The 16583-nt window shown below is 38.8% G+C and overlaps 1 protein-coding gene across 1 annotated transcript; it reads left to right on the plus strand.

Moving 5' to 3' along the window:
• Positions 1-870: 870 nt before the first annotated feature.
• ICOS (inducible T cell costimulator) lies at positions 871-11887 on the plus strand. Its single transcript, XM_021531355.2, has 6 exons — positions 871-1005; positions 6576-6614; positions 8609-8947; positions 10400-10509; positions 11108-11198; positions 11735-11887. Exons 1-5 carry the CDS (start codon positions 927-929, stop codon positions 11195-11197), a joined length of 657 nt encoding a protein of 218 aa, XP_021387030.1. The 5' UTR covers positions 871-926; the 3' UTR covers position 11198; positions 11735-11887.
• The last annotated feature ends 4696 nt before the right edge of the window (positions 11888-16583 follow it).

Below are 16583 nucleotides of genomic sequence, written 5' to 3' on the forward strand. Positions count from 1 at the left end.
CACTCCTTTGTGTTTTTTCTCTTCATGCAATCAAAAATGCTAAATTCATTCATCTAATATATTACACATGATTTAGAAGCTGGTTTTCTTGCCTATTTTCTGCACTAAAATTTGTATTATAGACATAAATAAGCAGTCAAGATTAAATGATTGTAGAACATGTTACAAAGGGTCCTAAAACATTCCCAGGATAAAGATGTATAACAGGCCAGGATAGAATGTGCTGCACAAAGGAAGAGGGCAGGAGAGAACCTTTTGACCTACGGCCCTAGGGCACTGAGTCAGATCTCCTCTCACAGAGCCACAGCCACACGAAATTTCTCATGAAACTTCAGGCAAAACAAGCCTGATCTCCACAATGGAAGTCATGCTGCAGTGAAGCTTTCAGAAATCACAGGGCTGAAGGGATCTTTCTGCAATTTGGCCATGTTCTTCCCATGATTTTCACAACCAGGACACACGAGAGACTCCTACCCCACTAACTAGTGGTTTCCACATAGAGCAGGACCATTAGTTATGTAAAACCAGTTGAAACTGGTGGGGAGAAACCAGGTTTGCCAGTTACAAATATGTATGTACTATAAGGTAATACTAGTTGGGCCATCTGCAGAAGTCTACTGTAGATGACTGCAGTTTCTATTGTGATAGACTTTATCAGAAACCAGTCCTTGCAAAGTGAACATCAAAACTAATGTCAGAAAGTCTCTCATCCTCCTGTCTGTGACAGCAATTAAGTAGGAAAAAAAAATAAAGCATTAAACCAAGTATGTGCAACAGGTAATGCTGACATAGTTATAATGTAGTCAGGAGACAAATGTTAAATTAAAAAGTCATTCTGATTATCTTGCAGTCTTCCCCAGAGCCCACAAACCACTTCCTTTTCTACCCATGTGCTCTTCCCCGTCTTCACAGTAGACAGAAGTCTGATGCCTCTGGGTCAGGCAGGCATGAAGGCAGTTGCTGTAACTTTCTGTGTCCTCTGCTTTCAGTTTGAAGCGCTGTATGGTGAGTAACATTTTGGATTCTTCTCCTTGCAGTAGGTGTCTCTCTATAGAATTTAACTTAGCCAATGATGGGAGACAGTAGGTGAGGCATGATGACAAGGGGTTGGAGGAATAGAGGTAATGGAGGGTACTGGCTGCAAAAAGACTGCTCTCAACTTCAATATCACTAGAGTTGGAGGGAAGACAATTCCTGCCAACATAGAATGTTTGCTCTGAAACGAAAAAGTAGAAGTTCTCATTGTTTATGTTCTTTAGCTCATCCACTCAGTATTACCCTTTACTTGTTGAGATTGTAGTGCTCCAGCCAGCTTCCCTTGATGGATATAAGATCTCATAGCAGCATGACAGTGAATAATAAAGAGAAACCAAATTATTAATATTAAACCTGCTCTCTTTTGGGCAGAGAATTTTTATACAATGAAAAATGTAAATGACATGGAAGAGTAGATGAGATCCTTTCGGTACAGGCTTGAAACACAGATTTAAAAGGAAGCATGGAATTCCTATACTGTGTTTGAAAATGTGCGCAGTGACAGCACCAGCCTCAGTCCAGCCTTAAACATGGATGTAGCATTTAACAAGATTCAGTGTTTTATCCCAGCTGTGCAAAGCAAAATATCACAGCTTTACCTGTAACCTCTCTGAAACACACATATTAATGGGTCAGCATGGAAATAAAGATAATAAAAGACTAAGAAGAGTCTTTTTTCCCATTCATATTCTGTCGAAGGATTGGTATGATACATCATATTTAGTGTGCACCATTATTAAACACCATCTAAATACGTTCCTTTGATGGTCATGCCAAGGGCTATTAAATATTTATTTCTGAAATTCTAGTGAAAAGAGATAGAATTTAAGCACTCCTGAGGTTTCAGGAAGAACTTCAGCTATCTTATAAATAAAAACTAATTTTCAGCTCTTTAGGTAATGCAGATACATTTTTGAAGGCTAACTAATACATGGATAGCAGGCTGAGTTTTCAGGTAGAATGAAAAGATGGGGGAAATCACAAAAAAGAGTAATTTGAATTGGTGTCTCTAAAGGAAGTTCTCCTTGGAAAGTTGCTCCTAAATCTACTAACAAAAAATACATTCAGTTTGGTTACTTCTCACCTAGTCAATTTAGCATGAATACCTGACCCGCATGTGTTTACACATGACTGAAGATATCTAGAAAGCCCTTCCTAGTGGGAAGAAATAAACTGTGATTTTAAGGGTGCAAATAATTGTTCTGTCTGATACCAGCATTTCTCCCTTCCTTCAAATATGGAGGATAGGATTTGGGCAGGGGACTAGACAAAGGAGATTACAAGCGAAAGAGATTGCATGTAAGAAAAAATGGTATCTCTCGTGTTTTTTGTCTTAAAGTGTTCTCAGCATAATTTGTGACCTCTGGATGTAAATAGGTCACAGGAGGTGATATATATGTGTACATATGTGCATTATGAATTGATAACCCAATTGTGATAAAGAAATTGTTCATAAGAGCAGGGAGCTTCTCTGTTACCCACAGAGAAACACAGACAATGGGATTTTTGAGTACAGAGCTGGAGGTAGAATTCCATAGCACTTTAGGCCCTTGTTATGAAGAACTGCACATGAACTTTGGCACACCAACATTTGCAAAGCATTATCACTCTTCACCTATGTATCTCCTATTGTCAATACAGCAGGAAACCATGGTAATTTTTTAGAGAGGCTTCTGAAATATTATCAGCTGTCTGGTCTTTCCATGGCATGTTTTATATGAATTTCACTATTTCTCAACGTAAGTTATACCATAGAAATAATTCAGATTAAAGATGGCCTTTCTATAATAAATCAGGCCATTACTGCTTTGCTCACAAGCACTCCTTCCTCACTTAATCCTGGATCTTGAAAGATAGAAACATATTAGTTTAGGCATACAACTACTGACACTAAATTGACAATGTCATCTTTCAGAGTGCATTGGAAGTTCAAAACTATAGCAACTTTAAAACTATGTGCTGTTTCATTATGTATTTAGTATGAACAAAGCAAATGTGTTTTTTTAAAGGCAGGGTCTACGATTTCCTTGCTCATCTTCAGACGCAAACACACACAAGTGAAATTATGCTTGTTCTTTTTATCAGCTAGTTAGTTTTCTGAGAGCTGGGACAGATCATACAAACAGCAAGAAAACAAAGTAACATTGTTCTATTCTCCTGGCCTAAACCCCAAGCTTTAAAAGTGATTGAAAGCGGTTTTTAAACTTCTGTTAGGACCAAAATGTGTAATGGATTGGTGGTGTTTTCAAATAGTGCTGGGTCTGACAAGGAATAATTAGAAAGCTCAAAATTGCAATCCTATTCAAATGAAAACAACACACTTTCCATTGGCCTCAGTATCCAAGCACACTACCATAGAAATTCCCAAACTTCTGCCAAAAGGTTTTTCTTCTGCACTAAAGATGAAATTGAGGTGGAAATGTACATGACTGTAAATACACTTATCACAAATGTACACACACTCAAGCTCTCCTTCAGAGCTTAACATAACAAGATGTAACTTTCATACACATGTTAATATATTTGACTTATATCTAAACCACAATATTTGTCTTGGCACTCTGCTTCACATCGGGTGAACCAGGAACAACTTCTTGCAACTCCACATTGTGAAACTGCTAGGAAACAAATGAAAGATTTGTCTCCTCTTTTCTCAAAACTTTATACGCAATCAAATAATATTTTTATATGAAAAATAACAAAAAGAAATCTTACAGCCAAAACGAAGCATTTTTACTGCTGAACCAGTGAAATTCTTCTGTTCAATTTCAACATTACCATAATGTAGACTTCTATTCACATATTTTTGAGGTAGAATTAGGGAGAATTAGTCAGGGAATCTCTCAATATTACTGAATGTTTAAACCCCAGGTTCCTATCTAACACCCTACTAGATGTACATTCATTCTTACTGGAGCCTGGCAAGAAACATCCAGTTGTGTCCAGCCATTAACAACAGAGTGCTGCAGGTCCATATGATTACCTAGGAATGAATGGGTACAAATGGGGACAGAAGATCAGCAGTCAGGCACAGGGAGGAGAAGTGAGCAATTTCTTAGTATTCACAAGTGCATTCAAATTAGGAACTGATCAGTATAGCTAGTGAGTTTGAAATTTATATCAGCTCTACACATTGTTGGTCATCCGTGTAGAAAATTTTGTATTTTAATCTAATTTGTGTGTTAATCTGATTCTAAAATGTGCTGCCTTTATCCTATGCTAAGCACACTCTTCTCTATGGCCACTTGTTTCAGAAGAATACTAATTGTATCACATTTACCAAAATGCTCATTCAGAGAAATACTTTACTAAATGTTCCTTGAAAATAGTCATTTTAGGCTTCTGGGTTGAAGAGAATACAAAACAATCTTTCAGCTTGCCCCAAGGTCACATGAACTAAATGCTTAATGACCTCTCTGTGCCCTTTTTCATTAAAAATAAGGATTAAAACCATGATCTCTGACAAACATTTTAACCCATATGGTTGAAAAGGGCAATTTCATTAGCTAACAGTGAAATTAAACTATTCCCAGAGAAAAACAGAGAAATCAGATCTGCAGTTGTTACTTTAGTGCTCAGAGTAGGGTTGTCCCAGGCTCTTCTGGGACATCACAGCACTTGGCTCTGTAGCTGCCCTGACAGAGTCAGCATCTACCTTTACTCTCAGATGAGCAATAAAAATGTAGAGGTTTCAACTCCAGGTAGGTGCTTCTCAGAAGTATCATAAGTTTATACATTCATTATACTCCCTAACTTCTGCTGCAGGTTTGTTTTTTTCTTCCTTAAATTATTTGTTGGGTGTTTGGCCTAATTTTAGAGGTATGTGTTGGTATGTACTGAACTACAGGATGTCAAATTACAGAGCATTTAAAATGATCTTTATCTCAAATCCTGTTCTCATAGCAACTGTTTTCTTTCTTCATGCAATATATAAGTCATCAAGAATTATTTCTTTATTTGACCTTTGCTTTCATCTTTTCAGACTATATAAAATTTTAAGGGCTTGCACTTTCTGTCTGTGTCTTCAGTGGTTTTAGAGTTCTTTTTCACTGTGGCTTGCCAAGCTGTGTGCTTGCTCTGTGTCTTAGCTTCACATCAGTGGTACAAAGTGCTAAATAACTTGTCTGTTGTCATATACTTAAGTGACAGTCCTGAGAGAAGTACAGATATTAGAACTGTTACAGAATTAGATAAGGGTGCTGACTGTGCACAGTAAACCAGGAAGAATTTGATGACTAGGGAAATGGTAAATCAGTCAAGAAGGGACAGCAGTTTTTACGGCTCTCTAACTGAGCATCGCAAAGTGTCTTCTAGAAGTCCATTAGCTTCTGTGTCACACTAAAGGTATCTTAAATGAGTATCATCCATTTCAGTGCCCTTGCCAATGGCAGTAACTGAGGAGCAAGAATTCAAAAAGGAAAAAAGCATGAGCACTAAAAGACTGAAAGAGATGAGATCATACAAAGGTACCCAAAAGAGAATGATCCTATACTCCTGGGCATTTACGGGCTAAATGTCAAAGATAAAGGTGCCTTGGGAAAAAAGGACTATTTATACTATGCAATCAGTGCAATACCTGGCACAGCTGGGGGGTCTGCTCCGTGGGGATCTATCTAGACTACCATGCAGATGTAACAAGAATAGGATACTGCATCAAAGTCTTTAAGTATTTGCCCTGTATTTCCTTAGTGTCATAAAATCCTGATGTAGATATATTTCATTCTAAGAAGCATCTGAAGAACTTACTCAGGCTACCAGAAAACATGAACAGCAGATAGAAGTTTTTTCTGTTTATCTGTCTGAACATATAATTTTAGGGCACTGCAAAAAGGAAAATTACAAATGAAAACTATCAGACTCTGCTATGTTGCCAGTACTGACATACAAATCATTCCAAAGTGTTGCCATGGTGTGTGGTGATGGAGGCAGTGGCTTAAAAAACAAAACCAGAATAATTATTAAAAATGTGTCTGTGTTCTGTAATGAAGATCACAATAAGAGAAAGGTTGCTATTGGAAAAAGGAACAAAACCATACACATTGCTTGAATATTTTCTTGATGTATGTTTTGGAACATGATCCAGATAATTATAAGATGTTTTGTTTTGCTGTGTCAAGCAGTGGGGGAAGCAGAACATTGATGGAAATGAGTACTTTGGTCTGGGAAAAGTATAATGCTGGATTATTGCAAAATCAGGACTCATGAGAGATCAAAAATATGTTTTTTTTATTTCAGGCAGATTTCCTCAGTATCTTGGTGAAAGAGCTTTACTTTCATGTCAGTTCTGTTTCCAAAGTACACGTGTTACTTTGCAAAGGTGTTTATGGATTCTTGTCCTGAGCATTTTCTTTCTACTTTGATTTTTATATTTCATTCTTTTATCATATCATATGATTTTAGAGTGTAGCACAGAAAGTATCAGATAGGATAATCATACAAATTATAAAATAGCTTCAGCATCTTAACATTTTATGGTTAACCCTCTTTTCCTGCATCATTCTTCTTGAATTTTAAACAGAAAACAACTTTGTGTTTTTCAGGAGGTGGCAGCTGCTCATCATGTGCATGCAAAAATATAGGTAAGATGCATTTGCTTAATTTGGCTTACAGTTTTAAATTACTTTCTACATCAGAAAATACTGCCCTTAAAGGAAAAAAAACCCGTCATTTTTTACTGCACATTTTAACATAGTTTTGTCTGAGGGAGTTTTCTGTGCTATTGGTTGCTGACTTTACAAAGTCAAGCTGTCAGGTAGCAAGATGTCTTCAGTCAGTTCACTTTCTTTCCTGTTCCAAGAAGTTTGTAAAATGAGAGCCACACAACATCTGAAAGTTTTTCATAGAGATTTTGGGAGGGTCAAATGTGATTTCTGGACTGCATGTGGGTGCACACACACAGTAACATTTGTCCTCTATGCCTTTTATTATCTGAGCAATAACGGTACTAAAGCCATCTAAGTAATTGGATTGATTAAATTAGGTTATGTCATGTCTCCAATCACTATTCCACAAAGACAAGTCAAGTCCTGTTGTTAAGGTGGTCACATAGGAGCTTGGGATTCACATACCATTTTAAAGTTTCAGCTACATCATCAAATTAGCAGGGTTGCTGGGCCCAGAGAGTGGTGGTGAATAGAGTTACATCCAACTGGTGGCTGCTTACAAGTGGGGTTCTCCAGGGCTCAGTTTTGGGGCTAGTTCTGTTTAATGTCTTTATCAATGACCTCTATGAGGGGTGCACCTTCAGTAACTTTGCAGACAACACCAAGTTAGGCTCTGGACAGGCTGGATCAATGGATCAAGATCAATTGGATGAGATTCAACAAGACCAAGTGCCAAGTACTGCACTTGGGTTCCAGCAACCCAGGCAGCCTTACAAGCTGGGGGAAGTGTCTGGAAAACCACCTAGTAAAGGTCCTGAGGGTCCTAGTCAGCAGTCAGCTGAACATGAGTCAGTGTGTGCCCAGGTGGCCAAGAAAGCCAGTGGCATCCTGGCCTGTATCAATTACTTGGTGACCAGGAATATCAGGGCAATGACTGTCACCCTGTACTCAGCACTGGTGAGGTCACATCTCAAATCCTGTGTCCAGTTTTGGGTCTCTCACTACAGGAAAGACATTGATGTGTTGTAGTGGGTCCAGAGGAGGCAGCAGAGCTGGTAAAAGGAGTGGCTGAGGGAGCTGGGAGTGTTTAGCATTAAAAAAAGGAGGCTCAGGGGAGAACTTGCCATTTTCTACACCTGCCTGAAAGGAGGCTGCAGCAAAGTAGCTTACTATGGTACTTCTCCTGAGTAAAAAGTGGCAAGAAAAGAAGAAATGGCCTCAAGTTGCACAAGGAGAGATTTAGACTGGATATTAGAAAAAATTTCTTCACTGAAAGAGCAGTGTAGCATTGAAACAGGCTGCCTGGAGAAGTGGTAGAGTCATCACCCCTGGAGGAATTTAAAAGACACGTTGATATGGCACTTAGGGTTATGGTTTGGTGGTGGACTTGTCAATACTGGGCTAATGCTTGGACTTCATGATCTTAAGGGTCTTTTCTTATCTAAATGATTTTATAATTGCATGTTCAATAGGGTACAGATTACAAACCATAAACCAGAGATCATTATTATCATTACCATCTTTTTCCCACATGTTTTATCTATGAATAGGACAATCTGACACTGAGGCAGGGATTATATGTCTATACAGTTTTTGATCCAGGGGGCCATTCAACAATATCTAGTAACTGATTTTTAAAGTAATATTAGTAACTTCACTGTTTAGTAGCTTTAGTAATGAGTAGTATTATCAAAGTCACTGATCTAATGCCAACAGTAATCTCTCCAGCCTTAGAGCAGATAACAGGCCAGGTCTGATTTATTTTATCAGTAATGTCTGGCACAATCAGAATAATGCAGTGGTAACTCATTGTGAGGGCTGCTTTTCACAGCTAGGCCATTCTTAATACCTACATGCCTTAAATTAAAATCACATGGTTCATTTGTTTTGTTTAAATGAGTTTTTTAACACTTTAAGGATTATTTTCACTGCTATATGTGTGACTATGCCTATTGTTTTCATGTCTTCAGATCAGGCCCATGTCTCTGATGGCGAGGTGATGGTGGAATTTGAAAATGGAAACTTCCATTTCACATTCCCCAACCCCAAAAATGTGAGTGAATTCAGCATGACCCTCTTCAAAGGGCATGAAAAGAAGGAAATATGTGCACTCCATCTGAACAAAGAGAGAGTTATCTCCAAGAGTAATGTCACCTACTGTCAGACACAGAATTCAAGTAGCAGCACCACTTTCATTCTTAAAAATCTGGAAAAAAAACATATTGACGTTTATACATACTGCCTGGAGATATTCTTACCCCCTCCTTACATAGAATGCTCTCTGAAAGAAACCTATTTGTACATCCAAGGTAAGTTTAGTTCTCTTCTCCCCCCACTTCAGTTTACTGATAAGTAGACACTGGGTATAGCTATGCTGCAGTGACGAATGTGACTAGAGTTCACACAGATAATTACCAGGCAGCTAAAAACTACTTAGCAGGGGGGGCTGGTAACAGTGGAGCTGTGTTGGCACACTGCTCAGCACATCCTCTCCGTATTTCTTCATCCTCTTGTGCAGGTTTTGCAGGCCATGCAAAACCATGTGGAGTGGTGGTGGCACCCAAGTTAGCTTGACTACAGCTTCTAGAATAGTGAAGTCTCTCCTTTGCCTGCCTGCAACAGCAATTTCTCTTGTCCATTTTAAAGCTGCTGAGTATAAATGTTAAGATTAGGTCTAGCCAGTGGAAAAAAATCAATTCTGAGAACTATCTTCAAAAGCCTAGGACTAAAGGAAATTGATTGTAAAATATCCATACTAAGAGCAGTATATGGAACTCTTGGATCCCTTGAGGTGTGAAGAAGACCTTCACCTCTGTGAAGCAGACCTTCAGCTTTAGGGCCTTCTTAGAGGAAAAGAGATCCACAGCTGTTGAGAATTTTTGGCTGTTTACTGAGAAGAGCTTGGACTAACTCCAGAAAGATTAACTGCCCAGGTTTTAATTGTGACCTGGCTTTCATTCAGTGGCTCTTTATTATACTAAACTGAAGGAGTTAATGGTGGTTTTGCTCACACCAATTCTTGGTTCTGCATACAGTTCAGTTGCAGCATGGTACTGTCTGTTGTCCTTCCTTTCCTTTCTTTTCCTCTCTGCCAACACCAGGAATAAGCAAACATAGAAGATGAAATGCTACAGCAATTACATGCTTTAGTCAAGTTGTCTCTCAATCCTCTCTGTATTTCAAAAGCTTCTCAGAATCAAGTTGTGACATTTGGTTTTGTCTGCAGTGTCCATTTCCATTTGTATGGATAGGCAGATGCTCAGAGCTTTTTCTAAATGTCTCACACCCTATATTTTCTCTGGGCAAGGGCAATCTTGAGTACCTCAGCTTGCCTCCCTATCCAAACACCACTGACAAAGTCTACCCTCCTTTTGACCAGGCTGCCCTTAAAAATCACCTGTGGTACTTACTGCATATAAGCTTAAACCTTGTTCAGATCTGAAACACTGTGTTGGAGGTTGGGATTTTTCTGTTTTTTTCTTTTCTTTCTCAGTGTACTCTCAAACCTGGCTTGGTTTCTTTTCAGTCTATGCTGTCAGAACTGTATACCAAGAGTTTCCCCTTTCTTTCTGAAAAGATGTAATTTCTGCTTTCTACTGAATACACTTTTCCAAGGAGGCAATTGACCTCAGCAAAATTCTTCTTCAAAGTTCACTTTTACTAACCTATTAATATGAAGAGGGAAAAGAATTGAAGTCATCTGTAGAAGGCAAAAATTAAAATTATCAATAATGACTTTTTTCCCCCCCTCCCATTTTCAGATAAGGAGGACTGCTTTTCACTTGGACTCATGTTATGGATTATTATCGGTGTGATCATTTTTGCCATTTCCTGTGTCTGCTGCGTTGTGGCCTGTTGCTTAAGGAACAAGGTAAGCAAACATATGAGATAATGCAGAACCCTTCTTCTGAAGGTCATGGATGGGGAACTTGATTTAATGAGATTTAGACAGTGGGACAGGCACATACTCAGCAGTGCTGTGTTTTTCGACAAAAAGACCGAGTTGTTAATTTACCACTGGAATTCAAGTAATTGATGACAATAGCTCAGATTTAATTTTTCTAAGACAGAATTGTTTATTGATTTAAAGGCTTGGAACCAAAGGAAAGAGGAGAAATGCTGCACAGGTCAGCAAAATTACTTTGATAAACAGTACACCTGACTGTTTTCTTTAAGAAGGGGAAACAATCATCAGTGGAGCAATTCCAGCACTGTTCTGCTGCAAAACCACTCAGATTTGACTCAGGAAAGAAGAAAAACCAAGGACATTAGCTATTCTTTTGGGCAATGTTTGTTTTTAGTTTTCAGTTTGTTTTATTCCAAGTTTTCTATGTGAGTTTGACATGTCCATTCTGACCTAAACATTCCCACTGAAAACAGAGTAACTGCCCTACTTAATGAACAAAGGCAAGAGTGGCAAAGGTAAGCAATTGCAAATTAAATTCATGGCATTTTCTCTCTGTTGGCAGAATCAGAAGTGTGAATCCAACTCCCATGAGTACAACAGTGAATACATGCCCATGGCAGCAGTGAACGCAGCTAAAAAACCAAGAATCTGAGGTAGTGTTAAGCCCAGCTGTACCTCTGCTTGTGTCTGTTGCAAGGCTTTCTCTAGTGGGGGAAGAACAGCTTGCTGTGTCTGCCATTGATTTTTGGTGGGTGGCTGGGTGACAGGGTGGGATTCTTACAATAGCTTGTTAATGGAGTTCATGCTGCCACCTTTAAGGAGGACAAAACTGAAAGCAAATCTCTGGAAACCTTTTGAATCGTAACAGCGAGCTAGCTCCTAGAAATGCCATTGCTTCATGTCTGTGCTAAGCGGTGATCTCATGCATGAGGAAGAGAAGTGAAACAGTTCGGTTCAGATTCTTGGGATGATGCATGGTACTGAAAATCTCTGCAGGGAAGTGATTTTCTAGATTTATGAGTGTTACTGGCTAAGGGTAAATATTCTGCAGAGAATGAAGACCTTCCTAACTACGTAAGCCCTACAGAAGCTACTACACAAGCAGTTTTGGATACAGAACAGAATCAGAATTAGGACTTATTCAGACATTTGAGTGCTGCACATAACTGATTCTCCATTTCTATTCTAGGTATAAATTGCCTGTGGCATGGAAATTTTGGGAAGAGTTTTGCAGCTACTTGAACTTGGACAATGGGAAATCAGCATTTCCCCACCTTTCCCAGCTTCCCTGAGCTCTCATGATGGTCGTGTGCTCAATCATGTGACACCCACTGTAGTACTGTTCTGAGCTGTGTTTTGCTCTAGCCTTGTTTGTGAACTGGCACCCTGCCTGATCCACTGATTCACGGACATGAAATGATAACAAGTTAAAGATGTCAGCTTTTAATTGAAGAAAATGTAAGATTCCTGTAGTGCTGCTACAGAAATAACTTTTATTTTCTAGTCTCTTTTATGATTAACTTTCCACTGGAGACAAAAAAAAAGACTACCTCTAAAGCCAACCCTTGTGGTACAGCCATACTGCCATGTATTGCACATGCCCTCTTAGGGTTAGTTTAGCAGGGGAATAAAACCTGAGACAGTACAGCAGAGACTTCTCTGACACTCTGCCTCAGTTATGTGCATTTGTATTTTTTATATTTGTGCTGTCAATACATCTTTGCCATTCACACCTTGGGGCTCCTCTTATTTAACTAAATCCAGAATGCTGTTATTAACAGAGGAATATATTACAAGATGGATATATAGTAAGGGTGCAATTGCTCCTTAGGTCAGTTCAAACCTACAAGATCAGTCTCTAAAGTAGGAGGCCCAATCTCTCCTCTTCATGTCTTGCAGCACAAACACAACACAGTCCCTATGGCCAGTATATTCATGGGCTCTGCATTGCAGTTATCTTCCTCTTGCCATGTGGCATGAAACCTTTACAACTTCCCCAGAGGGTTCAGGGGTTACTTGACATGCCTCAAATGGCTCAGAGTTTTCAGTATGAATGAAATTATCAATCCTTCATGCTCCATGTGAAATTCATCCAAACTCTGACCATAAATGGCCAGCTGTGAATCCAGCCTGTGTATCTTTGCCAGACACCTTTGGGCTGCTGGAACCAGAGTGGTACATTGATTCTGAACATCTCTGTGATACATTAGAAAACCCCAAATATTGGTCAGAGGATGCTTTTGAGAGAGATCCACAGCCTGCTTGTCTGGCATACAGAAGGTTGTTTTCAAATTTGATAGGGCAAATGGGGACAAGGAGGAAATAAGCTGGTACATCAAGAACAGGGTTTTCCTCAACAAACACCTGGATACACAGAAGTATTGTAGAGAGCAGGTGCAAACTGCTAACTGTGACATTGAAAATGAGTAAAGCATCAAATGAGGAAGGGACTGCCAATTACACAGCCCTGCTCAGGGGGGTTGTAACTAGCTCCTATGCAGGGATGGAGAGGGGAACCCTGGTGTATTGGGCCACATTATAATTTCTCCCACCATTCTTTGACAAATTACTTGACCTCCCCAGCAACCTAAGCTGACCTCTGTACATCCATAAATACATTGATTTCATGATTAAAAAAACCAAAACCAACAACAACAACAACAAAAGAAAAACCTGATGACATTACTGTGTTTGAAAATTATTAGTGAAAATAGCTAACACCTACTACCCATGAGAAGAACTGGATGCAAGATCCTATGTAAGAGTGGAGAGTTTTATCCTCTGGAACCTTTCACCAGACTGAGAAGGAAATTCAAGAAGCAAAGAGTTTCTGAAAGAAGGAAAAACTTGAGGTTTGCCTTGGGATGCAGGTGGATAAACAACAAATGATGGAAGTCTGAACAAAGCAGTTCAAAATACATACATCCTGCACTGGAGAGATAAATTATTTATATTCATTATAACAAAGCTTGTGGAAGTCTCAGGTTCCATTACTCCTTTCTTATTGGAAAAAGATATTTTTATTCTTAATAAAGCATTTTTTAAAATTATGTCATATGTGTCCATAAGAACCCTCATGCATGCATGTCATGTGAAAGAATTAATCTCAGTAAAATCCACAGCCCAATAGGGAGAGAGTGCAGGGCAATTTATCCCTGTATACTATTTTAGTGGATAACTGGAAAAAGACATAAGAAAAAAAATATTTAAAAACTGAAAACAAAAAAAAACTGGACCTGTTTCTAGGCAGTGAGGTAATGACATTGCTTGCATGTGTTTATTTCCTAATATTTTAATGAGAAAGTATTTTTTCATATTGTCTCATATCTTCTTCCTTTCCTTTAATCCCTTATGCAGTATGCTTATAATGTCCCAGATTATTTTGGGACATTTTAAAATTTCTTTCTGCTATTTTCCAATACCTCCAAATCAAAAGGAGCTGGAAGAAGATAAAGGATGACAGACCGAGAAGAAAAAGAAAAAACTATATAAAAACACCATGAACAAAGTTTATAGACTGTGTGACAAGAAAGGATTAAAAGAAAAGAAAATAAAAAATAACAGTCAGTAAGACTAAACAAAAAGCCTGATATTATAACAGGTCATCATTTCAAAAAGTAAAACCTATCTTGGAAATTCACAGCTTTGGGAAAAGACTGTTTCTGGAAGAAGGATAAATGAAAAATATATCATAATTTGAGTACCTGTATATCTTGAGATGGTTTGAAATGCAAACCTTGATATGTATTTTGCAAATTTATCTTCCCAAACTGAATTATTAAGCCAAGTATGAATGCTCTTGGAGTTTAATGATTAGCTTTAAGACTGTAGCTTCATATCTAATATATGGGATATGGAATGAAATGACACTAAGAGGACCAATTTCCCTTAGTACAGGTATTTCATTGACTTCAAAGTTCAAACAGTTTTAAATTCTATCATATTTCTTACAGGCTTTAATAAGTTTATTTAAGGCTGGGGAAAAGAGGCTCCCAAACTTGAGTAAAGCAAACAAATTAATCAAAATGAGGATTGGTACTGAAGGTATCACACAACATAACTCATAAAGTGCTTAATAATGTGGGAAGTTTCCTATACATTTGAATCTATAAGTTGCCATGCAGAAAAATACAGCAAAAACCCCAAAACAAAAAAACAGGTATATGAAAATATTTTGTTAAAAATAAATCCATGTGGTCAGTAGGGACTTCTGCCCATACAAGATTTACTGGGGAGCTGGATCTAAGTCTCTGCCTTTGTTTGACTTTAGCTGCAATGAGGCATTCCATATAGCCTTAAGTTGTCCAGTCCATCATGGTTATAGCAGTCTACCCACTGAGATAAAAACCTCCTATTTCCTTGAGAGATGAAAGTTTGTATTTATGTTCTGTGATTAGGAGTTCAATTCAGTGAGTAGGGTAGCTTGGAGAAGAGGGAGGAATAGAAAGGATTAAACAGCTTTTCTGGCAAAATGAAGTAGACAGGTATGAACTGGAGATATGAATAAGAGGTCAGGGGGTGAACTCCATCTAAATGAGTATGTCTGAGCTATTTAATTCCTCTTGGAAGTAATAAGATCTTGTATGGCTTGAGATCAATTTTTAAAAAGAGATAAATCAGCTCTGATTATCAACAAGAAAGATTTAGCTGTTGCACACATCAAGCATAATAATTTTTAAAAAGTGCAAACATTAACAACTTTGAAATATCAAACGTCCTCCACGTATTAAATCCTGCAACATTCCTCCCAGTTTTTAGTACACTGTTGGCAAATCCATCACCAATGATATTTCATCCCTGTCTCAATGCACTGCAGCAGCAAGTTTCACTGCAGCTTATATATTGTCTTACATGTCTCAAAATTGAGGCCAGGATTTAACATCTGGATTGTGAAAAGACTTGCAAGGGGGAATTCCCTTTCCACCTGATGAGAAGGAAGACTTGTTTGCTGCCCTAGGCTGCTTCTGGAAAAATCTCTGAAACAGTGAGAAAAGTGGAAATTACATTAGCTCCAGCTGATGAGAGCAGGAGGAAGCATATAGCTTTACAAGGGTGGCAGTTTGAACATAATCTATAGAGTATGAGAGCACTGCATTGGCTTTTCAGGCCTCTGAGGTCAAACACTAGAGGAAGAAACTCAAAATTGGGATTCTCAGTCCTTTAGTTCCTCCACAAAGTGTAAGGTACTTGTTTTTTACCTATTAAGTCAAATAATTCTCCCTTAAAAAACCCAACCCAAACCAAGAAACCGAACCCACCCCTGACACACCCCCCCCCAAAAAAAAATAAAAATTGTTCATTAAGGCTCTTTTGGGCCTGAGTGAAACAATGAATGCTGTATTAAGCACTTGGCTGAGTGCCAGCAGAACTGCTTGTGTTGTTGCTCCTTTCTATGGGGCTACCCCACAGCTGGGCAGGATCAGGATCATGGGACAAAAGGACAACAGGATCTCTCTAATCAGAGCTTAGTGCTGATGCTCTCATGAAACAGAGCTAGACCTCAGTAGCTGTTGCTACCTACATCCTTGAAAGCCAGATCAATGCTTGCATTTCTGTCCCTTCTCCTGGCTGTGTCTCTACCGTTCAGTCACAACCACAGCTCCATGGAAATCTACCTCATTCCACACCCTGGCTCTTCTTAATGCCTGTGCTTCAGAAGACCAAGCAGGAATTCCCCTCCTGCAGCAGGGCAGTGTTCCAGGACATCGGCTGGCAGCAGCAGGACTTTACAGTGGCTCACCTGTGTAGAAAAGGGGAACTCAGGGGAAGGGCCTGGCAGAAGGCTCTGCTTGGTTATACTGTGGTCATGAAAAGGAAATTAAAGACATTGTCATGGCTGTGTGGGAGGGATGCTGTTAGAGGGATGTGTGGGCTTCAGGAGTGTAGGAAAAAAATCTAAACTAAAGGATTTATTATATGGGGAGCTGCAATATCTCATGACCATGACACAACTCCGTTTGCAATAGAAATTGGCAAATATTGCCAGTGGGGACAGGTAGCTTCTAGAAAAATACCTGACATCCACCCTGTTGATTGAC

This window comes from Lonchura striata, chromosome 8 (assembly GCF_046129695.1).
Source record: "Lonchura striata isolate bLonStr1 chromosome 8, bLonStr1.mat, whole genome shotgun sequence".
In the NCBI taxonomy this organism is placed as follows: Eukaryota; Metazoa; Chordata; class Aves; order Passeriformes; family Estrildidae; genus Lonchura; species Lonchura striata.